Below are 25,872 nucleotides of genomic sequence, written 5' to 3' on the forward strand. Positions count from 1 at the left end.
CTAAAATCGTAAAGTTTCTGCATGGATGCCTCAAATTTTTCTTTAAAGTTTATTTGTATAGTGATATGTTTGAAAGAGATAAAAATGATTTAATATTGCCAAGAAACAATAATATTTTATTAAAACTTAACCAAAATATATCATGTTTTCTTATATTTTCAAGTTGAACATATCTTTCTAGCCAACATAGAAAAACAAACTGTTGGATTGTTTAAAAATTATTATTGAAGATGCTAATTTCAAATACCTAAATAAAAAACAGTGTAAACTGCCTAATAACTACCATAACTTTATAACACTTACATTGTACAGAAACCATCTGAATATTTAAAATTTTGTCCACAACATTTTCTCCTGATTAAACAAAAACAGACACAAAGAGCTGTTCTCCTCCTCGTGCTGTCTGAAATCAACTATAGAAGTATTATTATTCCTTTTACTTGTGCTTCAGTTCTTGTTAATTTGGACAGTCTTCAAAGAATGTTAATGCTCCAGTATAATGTTAATGGTTTATGTATTTAAAACTTATTAAGTTTGGATCTCATAAAAGTCTTTTTATCTCAAAAAGAGAATGTAATTTCTGGAATCCTAGAAGGAACATGCAGAAAAGTCACAGAGTGATAGGAATGGAGGAGACTTCAGAAGCTGAAAGACAAACAGCAACATTTCTCTACCTAGAAGTTGAATTTAGTGTAGGTAGAGTTTTCATCCGGAGAAGGCAATGGCACCCCACTCCAGTACTCTCGCCTGGCAAATCCCATGGATGGAGGAGCCTGGTAGGCTGCAGTCCATGGGGTCGCTAAGAGTCAGACACGACTGAGTGACTTCACTTTCACTTTTCACTTTCATGCATTGGAGAAGGAAATGGCAACCCACTCCAGTGTTCTTGCCTGGAGAATCCCAGGGACGGGGGAGTCTGGTAGGTCTATGGGGTCGCACAGAGTCAGACATGACTGAAGCGACTTAGCAGCAGCAGCAGCAGAGTTTTCATCCACAACCAGGCATGACCTTGAAATTAGAAGCTACAAAATCAGTGTAAAGCGTCTGACTTTCTTAGAGTAAAGCTGGAGGATTATTTTACTATCTTCCTTCTACTTGGACTAAGAGAAAACTAACCAGCTATTGTCTGCACTCAGATACCCACTTAAAATATCATCACTGTAAGACTAGGTAACCATGTGCACCAGTGAGGAAAAGAAGACTCAGTCTTGTGTCTAAATCCTGCTGTTTCTAGTAATTAAAAACATGTTATGATTTTTTTCCCTCTATTAGTCTGAATGTTCTTTCCACCCTACCCCCATTAAGTGGTAAGTCCCTTGGAAAGAGAATAAAGAGTCAAAAACAATTCTCGGTTGGGATGACCTGGAAATGGAAACTATACCCATAAAAAAGAAAACTGAGAAGAAGAGTAGATTTGAGGTAGAGGATGGAGGTAAGCTAACATAGGGTTTTCCACGTGGCTCAGTGGTAAAGAATCTGCCTGCCAGTGCAGGAGACACGAGAGATGCAGGTTTAATCCCTGGGTCAGGAATCCCCTGGAGGATGAATATGACAACCCACTCCAGTATCCTAGCCTGGGAAATCCCATGGACAGAAGAGCCTGGCAGGCTACAGTTCATGGGGCTGCAAAGAGTCAGACATGACTGAGCATGCATGCATACGTGAATGTAACACATTCACTTTCTATGGTGCCATTATGATTTCAAGGGAGGGTTTATCATTAAAACTCTTTAATGATGGCAGCATTGAAGGAAATCAGATTAAGCACAGGAGATGGTCAATCCAGCACCTAAGAGGGAAAGGTACGAGGACTTTTTATCCTATTATATTTATCAAATCACCTTGTCAGACTTCTTTGGTCTTTATGATCCAGACTTTTGAATCTATCATCTTATTTTCTGGATATATTTAAAGTTGGCATCGTTAATCTTTATCACTTCTTTCTGTAATTTTTTGTGGAATTCCAATTTATTTAAAGCGGTAAAGTGATTTCAATTCTGTGTCTGTATATTTTCTACCAAATTTTCATAGTTTGTATAAAAGAAGGAGAGAAAGCAAAAAATCTTGTTCTAAACAACATTATGCACTTTTGGAAATGTAATCTTTTTTCATCTTGCTTGTTGTTCTAATCCCTTGCTGCTTCCATATGTGAATACTCTCCTCCCTAGGTAATCATGCCTTTTAGAAAGGCCTAACATTGTGAATTTAAATAAAACTCTTACTTCTCTTAATATTTATCTAAGCCTTTGTCTCTAGTAGTATAAACAAAGGTTTCACTTTTCTTTTGAGAATGATAGGAAATGTACTGGAATTTTTTATTCCCCTGAAGTCAGATTTGTCTGCATCCTCAATACTTATGCAAGAGTGCTCTCAAAAGTAGATATAACGCATCAGTCATTTTACTTCAGGTAGTAAAAATCTGTGTCCTGGGAAAATCATTTTTAATTTATCACCTGTTTCATCAACAATAAATTGCCATTAGCCCTATCCTCTACCACCATTTCCTCCCCCTTAGGACAGGATTTCTACAACAGGAATGAAAAGTGAATGAAAAAACTAAAAATAATCTCAGCTTTTGAGTTTCTGAAGACTATAAAATTCCAGTTAACCTAGTTTGAGCAATAGGGATTTTGGATGTCACAAGTTTGGAAAACTCTGCAGTGGCCACAGGACTGGAAAAGGTCAGCTTTCATTCCAATCCCAAGGAAAAGCAGTCCCAAAGAATGTTCAAACTACCGCACAATTGTGCTCATTTCACATGCTACTAAGGTAATGATCAAAATCCTTCTAGCAAGGCTTCAGTAATATGTGAACCAGAAACTTTCAGATGTACAAGCTGGGTTTATAAAAGGCAGAAGAACCAGAGATCAAATTGCCAACAACCATTGGATCATAGAGAAAGCAAGGGAATTCCAGAAAAACATCTACTTCTGCTTCATCGACTAAGCTAAAGTCTTTGACTGTATGGATCACAACAAACTGTGGAAAATTCTTAAAGAGATGGGAATACCAGACCGCTTTATCTGCCTCCTGAGAAGCCTGTATGTGGGTCATCAAGAAGCAACATTTGGAACCAGACATGGAACAACCGACTGATTCCAATTGGGAAAGGAGTATATCAAGGCTGTATACTGTCACCCTGCTTATTTAAGATACTTGCAGAGTACATCATGCAAAATGCCAGGCTGGATGAATCACAAGCTGGAATAGAGATTGCTGGAATAAATATAAACAACCTCAGATACACAGATGATACAACCCTTATGGCAGAAAGTGAAGAGGAACTAGAGTCTCTTGATGAGGGTGAAAAAGGAGAGTGAAAAAGCTAGCTTAAAACTCAACATTCAAAAACTAAGATGATGGCATCCGGTTCCATCACTTCACAGCAAATAGAAGGGGAAAAAGTGGAAACAGTGACAGATTTTATTTTCTTGGACTCCAAAATCACTGTGGACAGTGACTGCAGCCGTGAAATTAAAAGACACTTGTCCTTGAAAGAAAAACGATGACAAACCTAGAGAGTGTGTTAGACATCACTGTGGCAACAAAGGTCTGTATAGTCAAAGCTATGATGTTTAGAAATATCAATAACCTCAGATATGCAGATGACACCACCCTTACGGCAGAAAACGAAGAGGAAGTGAAGAGCCTCTTGATGAAAGTGAAAGAGGAGAGTGAAAAAGTTGGCTAAAAACTTAGCATTCATAAAACCAAGATCATGGTATCTAGTCACATCACTTCATGGCACATAGATAGGGAAACAATGGAAACAGTGACAGACTTTATTTTCTTGGGCTCCAAAATCACTGCAGATGGTGACTGAAGCCATGAAATTAACAGTCACTTATTCCTTGGAAGAAAAGCTATGACCAACATGCTAAGTCGCTTCAGTCATGTCCAACTCTTTTCGACCCCATAGACAGCAGCCCACCAGGCTCCCCGTCCCTGGGATTCTCCAGGCAAGAACACTGGAGTGGGTTGCCATTTCCTTCTCCAATCCATGAAAGTGAAAAGTGAAAGGGAAGTTGCTCAGTCGTGTCCGACTCTTAGTGACCCCATGGACTGCCGCCTACCAGGCTTCTCCATCCATGGGATTTTCTAGGCAAGAGTACTGGAGTGGGGTGCCATTGCCTTCTCCGATGACCAACCTAGACACATACTAAAAAGCAGAGACAATACTTTGCCAACAAAGGTCTGTCTAGTCAAAGCTATGGTTTTTCCAGTAGTCATGTATGGATGTGAGAGTTGGACCATAAAGAAAGCTGAGCACCGAAGAATTGATGCTTTTGTACTGTGGTGCTGGAGAAGACTCTTGAGGGTCCTTTGGACTGCAAGGAGATCAAACCAATCAATACTAAAGAAAATTAGTCCTGAATATTCACTGGAAGGACTGATTTTGAAGCTGAGGCTCAAATACTTTGGCCATCTGATGTGAAGAGCTGACAACATTGGAAAAGACCCTGACCTGGGAAAAATCAAAGGCAGGAGGAGAAGGGGACAAAAGAGGATAAGATGGTTGGATGGCATCACTGACTCAATGGACATGAGTTTGAGCGAACTCCAGGAGTTGGTGATGGACAGGGAGGCCTGGTGTGCTGCAGTCCATGGGGTCACAGAATCAGACACAACTGAGTGACTGAAATGAACTGAACTGATGGTGTTTCCAGTAGTCATGTATGGATGTGAGAGTTCATCAATAAAGAAGGCTGAGCACTAAAGAATTAATGCTTTTGAACTGTGGTGCTAGAGAAGACTCTTGAGAGTCCCTTGGACAGCAAGGAAATCAAACCAGTCAATCCTAAAGAAAATCAACCCTGAGTATTCACTGGAATGACTGATGCTGAAGCTGAAACTCCAATACTTTGGCCTCCTGATGCGAAGAACTGACTCACTGGAAAAGACCTTGATCCTGGGAAAGATTGAAGGCAAAAGGAGAAGAGGACAGCAGAGGATGAGATGGTTAGATAGTATCACCAACTCAATGGACATGAATTTGAACAAACTCCAGGAGATAGCAAAGGATACACCAGGGAAGACTGGCATCCTGCAGTCTGTGGGGTCTCAACGAGTCAAACAGGACTTAGTGACTGAACAACTAAAGGTAGAACTAAGAATAGGTTCACAGAGAATGCAGATTCATACAACAGGAATAAAACAAAAGCAAGCATTAATACCACTTTCTATCTGCCCTGGATTCAGTGTGGAACTGAAGGGAGGATCAACATAAGCTTATAAACGTTCAACAGTATAGACAGTTGAGGGCACACAATGATGGCAGAGATGAGAGGGGTTTTCCTGGTAACCGACAGTTTCCTGGTAATTGATGAGCCTACCTGACGTCAGTTCCCTCTTATAAATGGTAGCCTCCTTCTCCCCCTGGGTACTAAGAGTAGTGACATTGCTGTCCTGTCCTTCCTGCTATCTGCTGGCTGCCTCCTGCAGTGGGAGTGTTGCTCCAGGATCTTTTGTTGAGAATGCCTAAGATCCCCTATCCAAAAAACTGTCGATGTCTCTGTCTCTATCTCTGGGCTCTTTTTCGTTTGTTTGTTTGTTTGTTTCAAGACTGGGCAGTTACAAGGCTTGTAGGCTTGAGGGGTACAGCTTGATGGTGGTGGTTTAGTCACGAAGTCGTGTCCAACTACTCTTGGGACCTCAGGGACTGTAGCCTGCCAGGCTCCTCTGTCCATGGGATTCCCCAGGCAAGAATACTGGAGTGGGCTTCCATTTCCTTCTCCAGGGGATCTTCCCAACCCAGGAACCAAACCCAGGTCTCCTGCATTGCAGGTAGATTGTTTACCAACTGAGCTACAAGGGAAGCCCCAAGTGAAAGTGAAAGTCACTCAGTCTTATCTGACTCTTTGCGATACCATGAACTATACATTCCATGGAATTCTCCAGGCCAGAATACTGGAGTGGGTATCCTTTCCCTCCTCCAGGTAATCTTCCCAACCCAGGGATTGAACCCAGGTCTCCAGTATTGCTGGCTGATTCTTTACCAACTGAGTCTGTTGTCTGCCTCCTGCAGTGGGAGTGTTGCTCCAGGATCCTTTGTTGAGAACTCCTAAGATCCCCTATCCGATAAACTGTTGATGTCTCTATCGCTGGGCTCTGCTTTTTTTTTTTTTTTTTTTTTTGGCTTTGAGGCTGGACAGTAACATGGCTTGCAGCCTTGAGGAGTACAGTTTAAGAGCCTTTTAACAACCCTATATAGCAAAGAGTCGGACACGACTGAGCGACTAAACTAAACTGAACTGATATAATAAGTAACATTACTGTCCCCGTTTGAAAGATGAGGAAGGAACTTGCAACTTGCCAAAACTAAACAGTCAGGGTAGATCTTTCATTTGAGCCCATGTCACTCTGATTCCAGGTACAAATATTGCCCGAAGTGTGCAAATCTGGCGTAACGTGTAGAATAGGAAGTTACAAGATTATGAGCATCTGCAGCACTGTAGCAAAGCCCCAAGGTAATATATAACCACAGGATGTTGAATTCTTACAGAGGTACTCCATAAGATTCCAGCAAGAAATGAGAAGGTCTCTGCAGAGGAGATGCTGTATTCAACCAAACCATTTCCAATTTCCTCTCAGACACACAGAAGTCTGTATATCATTTAACTGGGTTTGGATAATGGTGGTAAGCATGTGATTGGTTTTGATAATAGAATATAGGCACAAGTAATGCATGCCACCTACTTACCTGGCCCTTGTGTGAGTCTCTACCTTCATAGCACAGCGGCAGGCAGGGTCAATCCAGAAGGCTAAGACCCAAGAAGATGATGACACTAGGATTACCAAATGGAAGACTGCAAGCCAAACATCTGATCCAGATTGTGACATAAGTAAGAAATTAATCTTCATTGTGTTAAGCCATTACAATTAGGGGCTCATTTGTTACATTCAGTTCAGTTCAGTGGCTCAGTCATGTCCGACTCTTTGCAACCCCATGAATCACAGCACACCAGGCCTCCCTGTCCATCACCATCTCCTGGAGTTCACTCAAACTCACGTCCATCGAGTCGGTGATGCCATCCAGCCATCTCATCCTCTGTCGTCCCCTTCTCCTCCTGCCCCCAATCCCTCCCAGCATCAGAGTCTTTTCCAATGAGTCAACTCTTCGCATGAGGTGGCCAAAGTACTGGAGTTTCAGCTTTAGCATCATTCCTATCTAGCTCTAATTGTCTTACCTAGCCCAAGTTCTATAAAGCAAAGAGCAAAATCAATAAAGTAACACTACAACAACTTTCTCTGTGAGGAGAATTCATGATTTATTAGTTTATTTACATGTGCTAATACTGTTCCAGAAAGCATTTGAGGTATAGAACAAAGACACATACTATAGAGTATGATAAAATAAAATTGGATAGAAAAGTGAAGCAAAGCTAAATAAATTAAGAAGAGAAGATGGAGCTAAGAGTAAAGTACACAAAATACTTTCACAGTCTCCCCGGAAGGTAGGTCACACATTTGGCTCTAAGCTCTCTGCTAAGTCGCTTCAGTTGTGTCCAACCCTGTGCGACCCCACAGACCGCAGCCCACCAGGCTCCCCTGTCCCTGGGATTCTCCAGGCAAGAACACTGGAGTGAGTTGCCATTTCCTTCTCCAATGCATGAAAGTGAAAAGTGAAAGTGAAGTCGCTCAGTCGTGTCCGACTCTTAGCGACCCCGTGGACTGCAGCCCACCAGGCTCCTCCGTCCATGGGGTTTTCCAGGCAAGAGTACTGGAGTGGGGTGCCATTGCCTTCTCCCTAAGATCTCTAGGAATCACTACATGGCAAAAAAGTTGCAATAAAGTTTGTTATTCTCAGCATTCATAAGGAAAAAGAAAATCAGCTACTCAGAAGAAGCATGTTTATTTTAGTTCTAAGACCAGAGAGAAATTTCTCCTATGGGTCCTCATAAAAATGACACCATGAAATACATTGAAACATACCCTCAGAGGGAAAACAAAATCCTCACAGTAAACACAGCAACGAGTTTCATAAGTCCGTTGTTTAAAAAAAAAATCCCTTAGTACAAACTGGTAAGAAGATGCTGAATCCAATTTAGGACAAAGATAGAGTTTTTAATGCTGTTAGTGAGGGTATAGATTATCTGAGAGATGTGAAGAGAACTGGGAAATTAAACTTAATCCACTTTGTATAATTTTATAATTAGTTGAAATATTTAAAGGAATATTGTGAGTTCACTGATAATTTACTCAAAGTGCATAAATGTTATCTCAAGAAAATCCTATTTCTCTTAATTATAAGCCCAAACTGAAAAGCCAGATACAAAAGCTATTATAGCATAAACAAACACATCTTTCTGGACTGTATTAACAATGTCATTGCCAGTCCATTGTCTAGAGGAACAAAGTGCCTTTGATTGGAACCCTGAAATCTCACCTGAATCTGGTAGACATATACCAGCACTTCATATGCATTGATCAGCAAGAAAAGAGCTTGGTTATAGACCAAGATTTCCAGACAGTCCTTACGTGCACAGTTCTTTACAAAACAAAACAACATAAGTATTGCAGCAAAGTTGATTTATTTTCAAATGTCTCCTATGTTTTACTTCTATCAAAAAAGGATTTTTTAGGATGATGCATTGAATTCGTTTTCAATATTCCCTTCCTCATTTAAATTATGTGTTTCCCTAAAATAAATGGATGAAACTATTTAATTATTCAGTATTACAGTTATAGACACAAGCAGGAGATGCCATAGTGAATTTAAAGAAACCTGGCCAAAGCAATACAAGATATCATTGTAAGTTAAGTCAAGAAGGAGATGGCCCATAAACATAAATACAATCAGTGATTTTCACATTGAGAAATGTTAATTTCTGTGTTCACCTTGTAAAAATGTATCTAACTATACTTAGCAATTCTCAGTGACAATTAAACTACAAATTAGTCTTCAAGAAGTGAATTGTTCTTAAACTTTCATTGAGATTAAGCAATAAATTTGGAATGAAAAACTTGATATGCTTTTAGGGAAAAATTAGTATTTAAAAGTAAAATGAGTAAAATACACAACTTTGTCATAGCATTTTATTTTATTTTATTTTTTGCAGAAATTTTTCTTACAGTTGGTCATCACTAAATCATTCAGAAGACTGGCAGAATATTCTCCAACTGTAAATGCCTCAGTGGAATCACATTTTATTCTTTCCTAAAACCAGGGTTTTTTTCTTTTCTTTTCTTTCTACAAATGTAAAAAATTTTAAAGGCTAGCACAATATTCTGATTTTAGTTCTACAGTAGCATGAATTTCTAAAAACTTGAGAACAAAAAAACTTGTTAACTTGAGTTTTAAATGTAGAACAGAAACATAAACTTTTTCAGTAAACAATTTATTTTTGAATTCTAACCTAGTTCCTAAAAATCTAATGTAGTAGCTGTTGAGAGACATGACACATACTGCTCTTTAATTTCTAGATGTATTGTTCTATATAGTGCAATTTCAGTCTCCAAAGATTCATGTGGGTCTAGAAAGTGCATTGCTCACTCTATGATATACACCCTATTCACTATTAAAATAATTGGATTTTATTTTTAAAATACAACCTGGGAGTAAACCCCGTGTCCCTAAAGACCTTTTCTGTTTTGTTCGAATCCATGAAATGTCTCATTTCTTTTGAAATTCATTTTATAGCAAAAGAGAATTATATGGAGTCAAAAGGTTCTCAAGGATAATATGCATTTTCCTTGCCAGTCACTATGACTGAATTTAGAATGTTAGGTTATGTGTATAAGAAATTATGCATGGTACCTGTTCCAGATCTCTACTCCTTTATAATAAACTATCCCAAAATTTAACATCTTAAAACAATTTATTATTTTCTTTTTTATGTCTGGAGGCTGATAGGTTCAGCTGAGCAGTTGTTGTTCCAGTTATTTACTGTTGCATAACAAACTACTCCAAACTTACTGGCTTGAAAGAATGACCATCTAATTATGTCTCACAAATCTGTAGATCACCATTTTGGGCAAGGCTAACCTGGGCATCTCTTCTCTACACAGCACTGCCCGGGGTCCTTCAGTGTTATTCAGCTAGCAGCCGGACTGGACTGGGCTGGAGAATCCAAGATACCTTTACTCACATCCTTGACATCTAAGCTGATGCCCCACTTTTTTTCCAATGAATTCTTGAGTACTCTCCAGGGGGCCTCTCCAACAGAGAAATCAAACTTCTTAACATGAACTTCAGAGTTGCTACGGGAAACCTTCCAAAGACAGGAAAGGAAGCTGCGAATTCTAACACAGCATCACTTATACCAAATTTTCCTGGTCAAAAAAGTCACACAGAGTCTATCCAGATTCAGGGAGAAAAGGAATATCCCCCTCCCCTCCCATGTCATGATAAAATGAGTTCACAGAACCCATGAGGGGCAGATAATTTCAAAGCCATATACTAGAATTTCTCCTGTAGTTGCCTTTGGAGTTAACTGACAGATACACAGAGGAGAATCAATTAATATGAATTAGAAGTAACAATGAACCAAATATACAGGAGGTATTATGTACATTAGAATGAAAAAGAGAATTCAGAAAACCTTAACTATTAACTGTGAAAACATTTCCCAGTTATAGTTAAATCAGAATCCTTTAATACATAAAGACACTGATGCGGACTTTTAAAAAAACCGAATATCATATAGTCTCTGTCAATAAGAAGAAAACACCAGTTATGTTCTACATGTATCTCTACTCAGTTACAAGCTCCTTGTAGAAATAAAATTTCTTCACTTTATGTTTTTTTGTGTTTTGATAGAAGTGAAACAAGGCTTTTCTCTTTTAAAAGCTAAAGGAAGATGAAAGCATGCACTTTATATCCATTTTTCAAAGACTTAAATCTTAATCAACTTTGTTTACTGATGCTGCATAAATGAGTCATCTGAGCACTCTGCCACAGATGAATAACATAAAACGTAGGTTAGCACGGACTTCCCTGGTGGCTCAGATGGTGGCTCATTGTCTTGCTTACAATGCGGGAGACCTGGGTTCAATCCCTGGGTCAGGAAGATACTCTGGAGAAGGAAATGGCAACCCACTCCAGTACTCTTGCCTGGAAAATCCCATGGACGGAGGAGCCTGGTAGGCTACAGTCCATGGGGTCCCAAAAAGTTGGACAGGACTGAGCGACTTCACTTTCTTTCACCTTCTTTCTTTAGGTTAGCAGGGCCCTTTACAATTTAACCTAATGCTGCTTTCCTGGCCTCATTTATCACCAATTTCTTCCCAATACGCACTGATCAAAGACTAACAGCAGTGAGTTAGTGAAAGTCTCTCAGTGTGTCCGACTCTTTGTGACCCCATGGACTATACAGTCCATGGAATTCTCCAGGTAGGAATACTGAGAAGGCAATGGCACCCCACTCAAGTACTCTTGCCTGGAAAACCCCATGGATGGAGGAGCCTGGTGGGCTGCAGTCCACGGGGTTGCTAAGAGTCAGACATGACTGAGAGACTTCACTTTTACTTTTCACTTTCATACATTGGAGAAGGAAATGGCAACCCACTCCAGTGTTCTTGCCTGGAGAATCCCAGAGATGGTGGAGCCTGGTGGGCTGCCGTCCATGGGGTCACACAGATTCGGACACAACTGAAGCGACTTAGCAGCAGCAGCAGCAGGAATACTGAAGTGAGTTCAGTTCAGTTGCTCAGTCCCATCGTGTCGGACTGTTTGCAACCTCATGGACTGCAGCACGTCAGGCTTCCCTGTCCATCACCAACTCCCAGAGTTTGCTCAGACTCATGCCCATTGAGTCAGTGATGCCATCCAACCATCTCATTCTCTCTCGTCCCCTTCTCCTCCCCCCTTCAATCTTTCCCAGCATCAGGATCTTTTCCAATGAGTCAGTTCTTTCCATCTGGTGACCAAAGTATTGGACCTTCAGCTTCAGCATCAGTCCTTCCAATGAATATTCAAGATTGATTTCTTTTAGGATTGACTGGTTGGATCTCCTTGTAGTCCAAGGAACTCTCAAGAGTCTTCTCCAGCACCACAGTTCAAAAGGAATAATTCTTCGGCGCTCAGCTTTATGGTCCAACTCTCACATCCATACAAGAATACTGGAAAAATCATAGCTTTGGCTAGGCAGACCTTTGTCAGCACTGAAGTGTATAGCCATTCCCTTCTATAAATGAATAAGTTGGGTTTATTATTGGTTGCAGTAAGGAAGATAAAATACATACAGGAACCCTCAGGATCTCAATAAGGTGTTAGAATTTACAAGATTTAGGCTTGTTTCCAGTGACTTTTACTACCTTAACTAAATCTTACCTAGGAGGAAGAAAGACTAGTTTATGATTAACATTGTAATTGACAAAGAAGCAGAAATCATATTGATGAGATATGGTGATGCTTGGTCATTTTCATGATTTGAACAATGTTCATGTTTTGTCTATGTTCATATATAATAGAGTGATCTTATGTTCTTGAGCCATCACTGAGAAGAGTCACTATGATGCACATGTCCTCTTAAATTGTTTAGTTTCAGCAGAAGAGCACCAGTTCCTAGTCCAAGCTGGCCGGGATCACAGGCTGTTTTCTCTTCTGCACTCCCAACATGCCACACTAATGCTGGCCTTGAGTTCTCTCTGCCCTCTTTCCCTATTTCTGTTGCATTTAGTTCTCTATACTTCCAAGGGGGGGCTTCCCATGTGGCCTAGACAGTAAAGCATCTGCTTGAAATGCTGGAGACCCAGGTTCGATCCCTGGGATGGGAAGATACCCTGGAGAAGGGAATGGCAATCCACTCCAGTATTCTTCCCTGGAGAATTCCATGCACAGAGGAGTCTGGGGGGAAGTCCGACAGGACTGAGCAACTACGCTTACTTCCAATAACCCTTTCCTTGGCATATCAACTCAGTTTTCTCTCTGAAATCCTTTGCACTGCATATTATTCGATTATTTGTTGTTACGCTTTCTTCACACATCTCAGAGCGACATAGTAGTGCAAATTAGAAACACATAGCATATAGTCACAAAAAAAGAAAAGGGAGAGGTTTATTTTCCTTTTCCATAAACTAGAACATACGTAAACTGCTTCATTAACTTCAGTAAAATCGTTTTAGAAACAAGCCTAAAGAACTCAGCTCTAGAAGAATCACTGCGAGAATCTGCTGCCAGACTACGTTTCCCACAATCCTTCAGGGCCGACAATGCGCCACGGTGCTCTAAACTACAATTCCCACAATCTTCAGAGCGCCGTTTTCTCGCGTCTGCCGATAACTGTGCCTCATTTCCCATCTTCCCTTTCGATCCTTGCAGTTAGAAGAGCAAGGTCGTGAGGCAAGGAGCGGTAGGTTTGCAGTCGCCATTTCTTCCGCCTCCGGTCTCTGGATCTTTTGTAGAGCGTCCAACAGCGCTATGTTGGGACAGAGCATCCGGAGGTTCACAACCTCAGTGGTTCGTCGGAGCCACTATGAGGAGGGTCCAGGGAAGGTTAGTATGGAAGGGGCTTGCTTCGTTGGGTAGGGGGCACTTGGCCGCGGCTGACTGAACTTCGAGGCCTACTATGCGCCGTGAAGAGAGAAGTGAGAAGCCAGGGTTTTGAACTGGGACGTCGACTAACATTCCGCTTCCCCCAGGAACCCGGGAGAAAGTTCAGGAGTGTGACTGCGCGTTCTAGTCGTGAATAGGCTTCAGTAAATGAAGCCAGAGGCCTTATCTCGCTCTAGCGCTCCCCCCATTTCCCCTGCGCGCCCCACCCTGCCCTTCAAAATTCGGGGGACCTTAGAACCTCTGACTGCAGGTATTGTGGCTTAAAACCTAGCTAAAGGTCACCGGCTTCGAAGTGAAGGTCATTGAAAACTCGGGGTTGTGAGGGTCTATGATGTGGGGCTAGTGTTTCTAAACGAATTGACGAAATTAGAAGTATTAACCATCCTTGAGGTTGGTTTTAGCTTTAATTATAAATAGCTTCAAGCGGGTAGTTAGTTGTAACAGCCTCCTGGGGTTCCCTGAGGCCTAGAAAGGGTGTAGACGGATAGAGTCGAAGAGGAAAGCCAGGAATTTGTTTACCATCTAGTGTTTGCGGTGAAGGTCATATGATTTTAAAGATGTTTAAAAGTGCTATGATTAAGTTGCCCAGTATTCCATACATAGCAATGGTGGACCAGGATTTTTATCCAAGCAGTCTTGTTCCAGAGCTCAGGTATTTGACCAGGCATATATATCCTGATTATATAAAAATTAGCATTTCCTCTGTACTTATTTTTAATCTGTAAAATCAGATGGTTTGAAGTTCAGTATTTGTTGTTTGTTCTCTTTTGTTCCCGACAGAATATACCATTTTCAGTGGAAAACAAGTGGAGATTACTAGCTATGATGACTTTGTTCTTTGGGTCTGGATTTGCTGCACCTTTCTTTATAGTAAGACACCAACTGCTGAAAAAGTAATCCATGAGACAGGTAAATTTATGGACTTACAACCTTTGCAGAAGTTTCTCCTTTATTCCCTTACCACCCACCCCCTCAAAATCACAAATACTGAAGTTAAGCGGGCATGTGACATTGGTGGGAGACAGGTTGAACCTATAGACAAACATATCTTTGCCTGAAAGCCAGTGTTTATTGAATGCTGCTGTTTATTAAGCACACCTGATATATAGGCTCAGATTGCTTCCCAGGCAAAACTGTGAGGTATTAACCTGCTTTGAGACAAAAAAAAAAAAATGTCAACTTGCATAGTATTCCATAGCTAGCAGTGGTGGACCAGGAATTCTATCCAGGCAGTCTTGTTCCAGAGCTGAGGTTCTTGACCAGGAAAAGTTCTAGTAAACTCATTAATGTTCATCTGTCTTGAGGGTGGTATATGTTAGTATATACATGAAGGAATCATGTGTGCTGCAAGATTAGTAGAGTCCCTGAATAAGAAGGAAATGGCAAACCACTCCAGTATTCTTGCCTGGAAAATCCCATTGACAGAAGAGCCTGGTGGGCTATATTCCTCAGGATCTCAAGAGTCAGACCCGACTTAGCAACTAAAGCACCACTGAGTGAGAAAATTAATATTGTAATTAGAATTTTCATCAAAAACAACACTGTAAGAGGCTCTGTGGGTTGGTTGGAATAAATTCCAAAATATACTTTAGAAAAGAAGGACTACACTTGTCTTAGTTTAGAAGGGAAATGATTTATCTAAGCCATTACTTGATGCATATGATGAAGCAAATCAGTATGAGTAAAATCATGATACTGTAAACGCTTTCTGATGCACCAGTCATAAATTGAAGGGCAGACAATACATTAATGAAACTGCATGATTTCTATTAAATTTGAGTTTAAATGTCATTAATTTTTTGTGTTTTTATTCACAGATAGGAAGAGGAGCATATTAAGAGGTGCAGTCTCTTAAAAGGATCAATCCCTTGAATTCAGCATCCTAGATATGTTTGTAAATAAACTTACAGCATAAATCCTTAATGCCTCTTCTCTGAAATATGGAACATGGTAATTGAACATGTGCTTACATTTTGTTTGGGTAATATTGCATTATTAGTTTCTTAATTAAATATGTATTTGATTTAGCTTGTTTCTTGGTCTTAAAGTCTGAATTTTTTTTTTTTTTTTTTGATTCATTGGTCAAGAATTTGTTGGCAATTCATTATAAAAGAGAAGTGCAGACTGACTTATCCTGTGATTTTTATTTTAAAGGGAGGAAAAAAGATGTCTTTTTAGTCTTTATTATTTTTTTTTTTTTTTTTACTTTGAAGGAGTAAATTCATTTTTCTCCATGAGTGATAATTAGTTAAACATTAGGAAAATCAGTAGTGTATGGAGATTTTAAGTTCAAGAGCTTCATTTTCTTCCTCTGTACCATAACACTGAAATTTTTGCCTTCATAGATACTGACCAATATTAATCTTGTTTAGATTAAAAGAATATTTGAAATGTAATAGCATGTGAGATAATACAGGAAATACTCCCCTTTTCTGATGCTTTAACTGGGAGAAATGGGTTGTGAGATGGCTCTGATTAGTAATTGTATCAGTGATAAGTCATGGTAGTCTGTGCTTGGGGAGATATTCTGTATAACATTAAGGATTTCTACCTTTGGGAACCACAGAAGCAAGAATAAGAGTTTAGGGTTCATAAAATGATTTTGAATTTTTTGTTTGAATCATTGCTGAATTACAGATTTAGCCATCTGGGTTTTCTTGGTGGAAAGGGTACTAGAGCCTCCTTCCTATTTTGAGATTCATTGAGCTATATTAAACATTTTATGTCCTGGCAAGTCCTAGGACCTGCTTCCCCCACTTCCTCCCCGATTTACAATTTGTATCAAGAGCCAAAAGTAATGTATTTTATTTTACAGCAGGGTCAAGGTAGAAAATGTCATTTATTAGATTTGTCTTTTTGAATTGAGTATTTGAGTGGTATACATGAATGAGAGAAAAATCTCCTTTAACTCTCCTGAAATAGAAGTCCAGTTTACCCATTCCCTGTAAAAGGACTTCAGTGGGCTGGCTCTTGGTGATAGAGACTAGACAACTTTTTAGTTTTTTTGTACTGACGTTCTCCAGAGCAACAACCAACAGCATGTGTCTATAGAGAGATTTATTTTAAGAAATTGGTTCTTGCAATTGTGAGTTTGTCAGGTCAACAGTCTGATGGGATAAACTGAAAGTGGGAGACACAAGGAAGAGTTGATGTTCCAATTGCAAACCATTTGCTAGCAGAATTTGCTCAGAAGTCCATCTTTTTCTATTAATTCCTTCAACTAATTGGATGTGGCCTGCTCGTGTAGAGAGTAAGTTTTACTGAAACTAATGGTAATCTCAGGAATTCCCAGTCTAGTGGTTATGACTTGGCATTTTTCACTGCCCTAGTCAAATCACTCCCTGGTCAGGGAACTAAGATTCTGCAAGCTGCACAGTGTAGCTGAAGGGGAAAAAAAGGAAATCTTCATCCCCAAAAATACCTTCACAGAAATATCCAGAATAATGTTTAGACAGGTATCAAGACACCATTTCTAAGTCAACTTGATGTAAAATTAACCATTGCAATTTCACAGAAGTGTGTGATTTCATCCAGTTTAATTTTTTTAATGTTGGCTTGAATTTTTAAAACCACCACAGAATTTTTTTTTCCCAATTTTGTGTATTTTCCTCCACTGATTTTTCAAAATTCAAGGTGATATTTAAACCACAAGATTGCCATAAAAATCCAGATTCTCTTATAAAAATTTGGGCTAAATGGGCCCATACATACTTAGTGAAACTGCTAGGCCAAATATACCTTATGCAGAGGCTTCCTTAACCAGAATACCTGGGTAAGGAGGGATTTTGGTTGGGGACTACAACCCATGAATCATTTTTGAAGGGAACTAGTAGTATTGGTTACATAGTAAAGTTTTGGCTATCCTGGTGAAAAATCAAAACCTATGTTTTGCTGTAGAAGCAGTACAAATGGACTAAGGATTAAAATAAGATTCAAAGCCAGGCTTGACCGTGTTTCAGTTCAATTAGAAAGTATCTTCCTCAGCTCCCTTGTATATCAAAAGTAACTATTTTAGGGTAGTTGTAAAGATTAAAATAGTGCTTAACTCCTAAATGAGTAGATGGAGGAAAGTCTAGTAACAGTTACAACCAGCTGTCCAGCAAATTTGTGTGTGTTCAGCTGTGTCCCACTCTCTGTGGGCCCCGTGGTCTGTAGCTAGGCTTCTCTGCCCATGGAATTTTCCAGGCAAGAATACTGGAGTGGGCTGTCATTTCCTCCTCCACATCTTCCCAACCCAGGGATCAAACCCTCTCTTCTGAGTCGCCCATTCTTTACCACTATTGCCACCTATGAAGTCCAACAATACTTCAATCTTAATGATGTCCCAAAATGCCTGGAGTCATGGTGGATACAAGTCTGATAATAAGGTGTCACCATCAGAAAAATTGGCTTCCTTGATAGCTCTGTTGGTTAAGAATCCACCTGCAATGCGGGAGACCCAGATTCGATTACTAGATCAGGAAGATCTTCTGGAGCAGGGACAGGCTACCCACTCCAGTGTTTTGGGGCTTACCTTGTGGCTCAGCTGGTAAAGAATCTGCCTGCAATGCAGGAGACCTGGGTTCGATCCCTGGTTTGGGAGGATCCCCTGGAGAAGGGAAGGGCTACTCACTCCAGTATTCTGGCTTGGAGAATTACATGGACCGTATAGTCTATGGGGTCGCAAAGAGTCAGACACAACCGAGCAATTTTCACTTTGATCAGCAAAATTACAGCTCCTTAGCATAGTGTTCAGTCATTTTTCTGGTTTCAGTCACGCTGGGTGGTGATTCCCTTTTCTTCCAAACAATACACTTAGGTTTCCAATACCCTGTAAACAGCTTCATAATTGCCTTGGCAAATACTGTAATCACTGATTCTTGTCTCCTGGTTTCTTGGTGACTCAGATGATAAAGATTATGCTTGCAATGCAAGAGACCCAGGTTCAGTCCCTGGGTCAGGAAGATTCCCTGGAGAAGGGGAGTGGCAACCCACACCAGTATTCTGGCTTGGAGAATCCCATGGACAGAGGAGCCTGGTGGGTTACAGTCCATAGGGTCACAAAGAGTTGAACACAACCGAGTGACTTAACACTTTCATTTTCACTTTCCTATCTTCCATCATTGTCTGTGCGCTCAGTCATGTCCAACTCTGCAACCCCATGAACTGTAGCCCACCAGGCTCCTCTGTCCATGGAATTTTCCAGGCTAGAATACTGGAGTGGATGCCATTTCCTACTCTAAGGGATCTTCCTGACCCAAAGATTGAACCCACACCTCCTGCATTGGCAGGTGCCACCTAGGAAAGCCTATCTCCCATACCAACTTGTAAATTTTGGAGACCAGGGAAGCTTTTATTTATTCATTTGTCCTACATATATAATTTTATGTGATCAGTAAATACTTATTGAGTAGATTATTGAATTGAAGGCAAATTTACCTTAAAACCCAGGCTTTCTAGTCTGTACACAGTGTTTTCTTCTGAAGAAAAAGGAATTTTTCCCAGGTAACTTTATTGAGTTCTCCAATACAGTTGTTGCAAACTCAATGAGTTTAATCGTTTCTGCTAAAATATGACTCTACTATGTCACTGACCACACTATTTAGTCCATCTGATGTTCTTTGTAGGTACCCTTACTTGATTTACATTCTGGCAGTAGCTGTTAGTCCTGTTTGAGACCAACATTTTGAGAAGCATTGTCTTAAAGGATTAGGGCTGAATACTGCCCTTTGTTAAGTATATAGAATGAGCAAGAAACTTTCTCATTGCTTTCAGCGCCTGAAGTCTGAGGATTGTTATTGCAGCAAAGCTTGGCCTACCCTCTCTGAAATATCGGGTACCTCATAAGATCTTGAAAAGGATTACTTCTCTATATCTCTGAATCTTTAATTGTAAAATTCTTTGTCAACTCAATCTTATAAGGACTCTTCCAACTGGAAATGAGTTGCATCTATAAATACAAAGATGGGTACCATATGAAAGCATGACTTAGTAGTAAGGAGAGATCTCTTCCCAGCCCTTGGCATGTGTGGACAAGGGTCAGAATGGAGGTAAATAGCTTTCAGCTTTCAAAGTGCTTTTTAAAGCAGCAGTTTTGAGTAGCTATCTACAAGGCATTTTCACCATGTCTCATTTTGATGGATCCCACTTACCCAATGGGCACCTTTGTAAAAGTGAGTCCCTTCTTCCAGGTGGGCACAGCTTCATGCCAGAATGCACTTGCTCCAATCACCTTCATTGTATATTGTCCACTGAAAAACAGTACAACTCTGTAGCATTTCTGTATAAAATCATCTCAAATTTGGATTTTTCAGCTAAAATACACCATTCCCTGCCAATTTTCCCAGATCTGACAACAAGTCATGGTAATTGATACTGAATAATTATTTAAGATTTTAATGGCTCCATATCGTGAATCAGCTGGTAAAGAATCTGCCAGCAATGCAGGAGACCTGGGTTCGGAAGATCCCCTGGAGAAGGGAAAGGCTACCCACTCCAGTATTCTGGCCTGGAGAATTCCATGGACTGTCCATGGGGTCGCAGAGTCGGACACAACTGAGTCACTTTCACTTTCATGTCATTTAGAATGAACTTGGTGTTTTCTTTGTTGGATTCTAGAACTTGCTACAATGCCAGGTAAATATTAGGATTTCAACAGCTGTATTTAGATAGATGGAGACAGGATGACTATCAATTTGGTTTAATAGCATTTCCCCCGTATAAGAGGAGCCAGTCAAGGAAATTCTTGATGCCCAGTAATAGGAGATGATCAATTATATATATATATATATAGATAAGTTCATCAGGCTTACATCTTACTCTTCATTGGTTCAAATTAATGCAATCAACAAAATTCTTCATCTTTATGTTCTGACAGCTTTGCTCAATGCAGTTATATCTATAAACTATATAGTATGAAATCATGCTCATGCTCTGGTGCTAACTACCAAAATCAATCACTTTTTTCAGATAGCGTATGTATCAAACTGAGTCATATGAAACTATTTCACATTTTGAGCTATAGATGGTAATTTTTGATGGTTCCATGATCATCATCTCCCTTCTTAGCTACTGGGCCACTCATAAAAGTCCTTTCCTCCATATGCTTACCTGAGAAACCACTGATTTTCCCCACCACCAGAAATTTAAGTAGATTGTGTACACTTGGGCTTCCCTGGTGGCTCAGACAGTAAAAGCGTCTGCCTGCAATGCAGGAGACCTGGGGTCAATCCCTGGGACAGGAAGATCCCCTGGAGAAGGAAATGGCAACCCACTCCAGTACTCTTGCCTGGAAAATTCCATGGATGGAGGAGCCTGGTGGGCTACAGTCCATGGGGTTGCAGAGAGTCAGACACGACTGAGTGATTTCACTTTCACTTTTTTCTTTTCATACACTCCGTGTGGGCTTCCCTGGTGACACAGAGGTAAAGAAACCACCTGCCAATGCAGTTAACTCTCTGATCCCTGGATCAGGAAGATCCTCTGGAGGAGGAAGTGGCAACCCACTCCAATATTCTTACCTGGAAAATCCCATGGGCAGAGGAGCCTGCGGGCTGCTGTCCATGGGGCTACAAAATAGTTGGACATGACTTGGTGAGTAAATAGCAACATATACCCTGTATAGCAGAACTGCAACTGGTTCTGGTTTAACCTGGGCATCATCATTACCAATTAAAGAACAAGATAATTTGAAATTCTTAAATGCTGCCTTTTTCCTTAATAGAGCTTTGGGGGACAGTACTCTCAATTACAGTACCAACAATACATTTTGAGGCACAAAATTGGATGAGTTTACAGAAAGACTGGCTCATGGTGTTTGCCAGTGTGGAAATTGATACAAATTATCGGGGGGAGGGGGGTGGAGGGCAGGAATGTTGGAATTTCAGAGGGGAAATTCTAGATATCTCCCAAGTTACCATAGAATAAAGAGAACTTCTGCTATAGACAATGTGTTGCTCTCAAAATTCATATGTTGAAACCTGATCCCTAATGTGACAATATAGGTAGGACACTTGGAACATGATTACATCATGATATTGGAGTTCTCATGAAGGGAATTAGTGCCGTTAAAAAAGAGACCTCAAAATTAAATCCAAAATTAGAGTCATTCAACCAGAGGGGTTCCCAGGTGGACTAGTGGAGGTGGATCCACCTGCCAGTGCCAGAGGCACAAGAGACACAGGTTCAACCCCTGGCTCTGAACGATCCCCTAGAATAGGAAATGGAAACTCACTGCAGTATTCTTGCCTGGAAAGTCCCATGGACAGAGGAGCATGGTGGGCTAGTGTCCACAGGGCTGAGAAGAGTTGGACACGACTGAGCAATGGAGCATACACATACACACAGGAGACCAGAAGGAGGAGCTCTGCCAACCTTTGGGAGCTGAGCCCAAAAGGAAGACAAGCCCTTTTCTTTCCTGGCAAGGACTCATAGCCCTCCCAACTTCCTTTATTCTCTATAAAAGCATTCACCTTGCTTTGTGAAGACTTGCATGTGGCTTGCCATGGTTGCAGATCTCTAATTTCAATTCTCTGCTGTTCCTGGATAAACCCGTAATTGCTAGAGAGATATCAGGCAGTTTATTTGTTTCGTATTAACACCCGAGTGTTCCCTAACCGCCTCAGCCATTTGAGGACACCGCAAGAAGACATATCTTTAAATCAGGAAGCAGGCCCTCACTAGACACCAAATCTGCCAGCACTTTGATCTTGAATTTCTCAGCCTCTGAAACTGTAAGGAATAAATTTTTGTTGTTCATAAGCCACACAGTCTGTGATATTGTGGGGCTTTCTTGGTGGCTCAGCGGTAAAGAATCCACCTGCGATGCAGGAGATGTTAAGTTTGATCCCTGGGTTGGGAAGATCCCCTAGAGGAGGAAATGGCAACCCACTCCTGTATTCTTGCCTGGAGAATCCCATGGACGGGGAGCCTGGGGGGCTACAGTCCATGGGCTTATGAAGAGTCAGACATGACAGTGACTGAGCACGCATGCACATGCTATTATAGCACATGCTATTCTGTTATGGCAACTCAAACTAAGACATGTCCTAAAACTAAATTTCCCCACATGCCCTCCAAAGAACATTACTGATAAGTAGGAAATGCCACCATATGCCTTTAAGTGTGATATTGTGATTTATAATATATATATACATATATATATGTATATATATATGTCTTTGATCATTCAAATGACCATGATATATTTCTCATGTATATTTGGTCTTTATCCACAGTTCCTGGCTCATATTTCCCCAAACTTTTGCAATTTTCTGAGACATAAGAACAGTGGGAACATTTTTTTGTTATAAAACTTGGGCTCTTGTCCCCAGTTCCTGAAAAAACCTCTGAGACATAAAGGTGTCTTGTTATTTATTACAGCCCCTTTGCCCTACAAGTAGGTTTATGTTAACGAATGTGACTTTTTGGAAAGCTCCAATGGAATGTTACTAATTGCCAGGGGAAATGAACCTTGAGTAACAAGGTTGGAACTTTCAGTCCTCCCTGATTTCTGGAGAGAGGAGAAGGGGCTAGAAGCTGAATCAATCACCAATGGTTGATGAGTTAATGAATCATGCCTGTGTAATGAGTCCTCCATAAAAAACCCCAAAAGGGGCAAGTTTTAGAGAGCTTCTAGGTTGAGGAACTAGAATGCTTCCACGTGCCCCAGTGCTGGGCCCCAAGCTCCAGGAGGACAGAAGCTCCTTAGTTTTGGACTGTACCCTAGGTATCTCCTCATCTGGCTGTTGATTGGTGTCCTTTAATATCTTTTGTAATGAATCTGTAATCTAGTAAATAGATGGGTTCCCTGAATTTTGTGATCCGCTCTAGCAAACTAATCAAATCCAAGCAGAAGTTTGTGGGAACCTCTGATTTACAACCAATTGATCAGAAGCACAGGCAAAGTGGAGGATGGTCTTATGGGACTGTGGAATTTCATGCTGTCTCTGGGTAATGTCAGAATTTAGTTGAATTCTCAGACACCCTGCTGGTGTTTGAGAAGTGCTTGTGTGGGAAACCTGCATGGGTGCACAGTCAACTTCAGTCATGTCTGACTGTTTGCAACCCTATGGACTATAGCCCACCAGGCTCTCTGTCTATGGGATTCTCCAGGCAAGAATACTGGAGTGGGTTGCCATGCCCTCCTTCAGATCTTCCCAACCCAGGGATAGAACCCGGATCTCCTGCATCTTTGGCATCACAGGTGGATTGTTTACCGCTGAGCCACCAGGGAAGCCCTGTGGAAAGCCTACACACAGAGAAATTTGGTTCAGGAACCCAAAACACTAAGAGACAAATTTTAAGTTACATATAACTAGAAAAATAAGCACTCAGACCAGCAAAATCACATACAGAGCCTGCACCCAAGGGGAGACTTATGTAGAGATGTGGATAGGGTAAGAAGGTATATATGAAGGGTGAAAGTAGGGAGACTGGAGATGTTGGGGTACAGATAAAATAACTCTCCAAAACCAGTTGCACTCTGAAAAAATGCTGAGAATCAGCTTGAGATTTTGTGGACTGGAGCACTGGCTACAGCGAAAATGAAAGGATTTGAAAATGAGCAGAACACAAGGCAGGAGTTTCAGAATGGCACCACTTCTGAGTAAATGAAAGTGTCAGGGAGATGCAGCCTTGGAGGCTTGCTGTTAAATGAAAAAAAGAAAGCAAAAGGGCAAAATTATTTCCTGTAAAAACAGAGTACAAAATCAGAAGCCTCCCATCAAAACAAGTGCAAAATTTGTTTTTTAAAAATTACTATTTCACCACATGAAAAAAGAGAATCCCTTTCACCAAAAACCCTAGTTAGCATCCTTAAGTTCTCACTCTGACTATATATAATTGTGTTACTACTACAGGTAAAAAAGGATTTCAAAGTGAATGGCCTATGACAACATTCATACAAAGTTACCATGAAAATTAATCAGAAATTTAGATTCATAGCATTTCATTTCAGCTGATGAAAATTCTGCTGCAAATAAACACTATCCTGGTAGCAGAAGCAATCTTAATACAATCTAATCTGAATTAAATATTCTTAAACATTTGCATGTGCTTCCCAGGTGGCTCAGTGATAAAGAATCCACCTGCCAAGCAGGAGACATGGGTTCGATCCCTGGATTGGGAAGATCCCCTTGGAGAAGGAAATGTCAGCCCACTACAGTATTCTTGCCTGGGAAATCTCATGGACATAGGAGCCTGATGGGCTATAACACATGGGGTTGCAAAAGAATCAAACATGACTTAGCAACTAAACAGAAACAACAATAAATATTTGCAAATAGTAAAGGAAAAAAAAAAACACTTTGAAATTAAAAATTCAAGAACTTAGAAGTTCTGGTAGGGAGGTATGAAATAACTGACCAAACAGAAGAAAATAAATAAGAAAAACAGAAAATGATCTTTGAAATTATAAGATGTCTAAGGAAAGACAGATTTCCCTGAAATTTAGTAAAGGAACTGAATGAAAGGCATAAAACAGCTGAGAAATAAATACAAAATGACATAAAAAGGTAAAATCCACATAGAGTGAAATGGACAAAATCTTAATTATTTGGTGAGTTTTCAGTTCAGTTGGTCATAACTTTCCTTCCAAGGAGTAAGCGTCTTTTAATTTCATGGCTAGAATCACCATCTGCAGTGATTTTGAAACCAGAAAAATAAAGTCAGCCACTGTTTCCACTGTTTCCCCATCTATTTACCATGAAGTGAGGGGACCAGATGCCATGATCTTAGTTTTTGAATGTTGAGCTTTAAGCCAACTTTTCCACTCTCCTCCATCACTTTCCTCAAGAGGCTCCTTAGTTCTTCAGTTTCTGCCATAAGGGTGATGTCATCTGCATATCTGCGGTTAATGATATTTCTCCCGGCAATCTTGATTCCAGATTGTGTTTCTTCCAGTCCAGCGTTTCTCATGATGTACTCTGCATAGAAGTTAAATAAGCAGGGTGACAATATACAGCCTTGACACACTCCTTTTCCTCTTTTGAACCAGTCTGTTGTTCCACGTCCAGGTCTAACTGTTGCTTTCTGACCTGCATACAGGTTTAAATCCTATTACATAAAACAATTGAAGCACTATGGACTATGGAGTTACATAAGGTATGATCAAGCTACTGAAGATGGTTATTCTCTTATTCTCTGTACTTCCCCTGCTCGACCTGTGCCTGCTTCACCTACACCCTCCTCACAAGACTGACCTTCCCACATACTTGCCCCCTGTGGCCCCAGCTGCTATTGTTCTTATCAAAGGGGCGGTGAGGGGTGTGCTTCTCTGCTGATTTCCCTGGCAACTAATGACCCAAACTGTCACCTATAACTGGCAGCCTCCCATTTCCCCCAGGAGCAAACACTGCCTCCACGCCCTGCCTGCTGTTCACTGCACATGGTGGGGTGTA

General features: G+C 40.5%; 1 protein-coding gene and 1 non-coding gene across 2 annotated transcripts; both read left to right on the plus strand.

Moving 5' to 3' along the window:
* Positions 1–13,249: 13,249 nt before the first annotated feature.
* LOC133251646 (cytochrome c oxidase subunit 7C, mitochondrial) lies at positions 13,250–15,527 on the plus strand. Its single transcript, XM_061424343.1, has 3 exons — positions 13,250–13,435; positions 14,276–14,404; positions 15,313–15,527. Exons 1-2 carry the CDS (start codon positions 13,361–13,363, stop codon positions 14,390–14,392), a joined length of 192 nt encoding a protein of 63 aa, XP_061280327.1. The 5' UTR covers positions 13,250–13,360; the 3' UTR covers positions 14,393–14,404; positions 15,313–15,527.
* Positions 15,149–15,211, plus strand: LOC133252214 (small nucleolar RNA Z39). The gene has a single exon (XR_009737838.1). It is a non-coding gene; the product is annotated as a small nucleolar RNA Z39 (small nucleolar RNA).
* Positions 15,528–25,872: the final 10,345 nt, after the last annotated feature.

The sequence above is a fragment of the Bos javanicus genome, chromosome 7, assembly GCF_032452875.1.
Source record: "Bos javanicus breed banteng chromosome 7, ARS-OSU_banteng_1.0, whole genome shotgun sequence".
Lineage (NCBI taxonomy): Eukaryota > Metazoa > Chordata > Mammalia > Artiodactyla > Bovidae > Bos > Bos javanicus.

Bases quoted from the DNA above. Each gene is read 5' to 3' on its own strand.
- LOC133251646 (XM_061424343.1), top strand. From the start codon at position 13,361: ATGTTGGGACAGAGCATCCGGAGGTTCACAACCTCAGTGGTTCGTCGG. The intron at 13,436-14,275 runs GTTAGTATGGAA...TGTTCCCGACAG, and splicing joins ATGAGGAGGGTCCAGGGAAG to AATATACCATTTTCAGTGGA.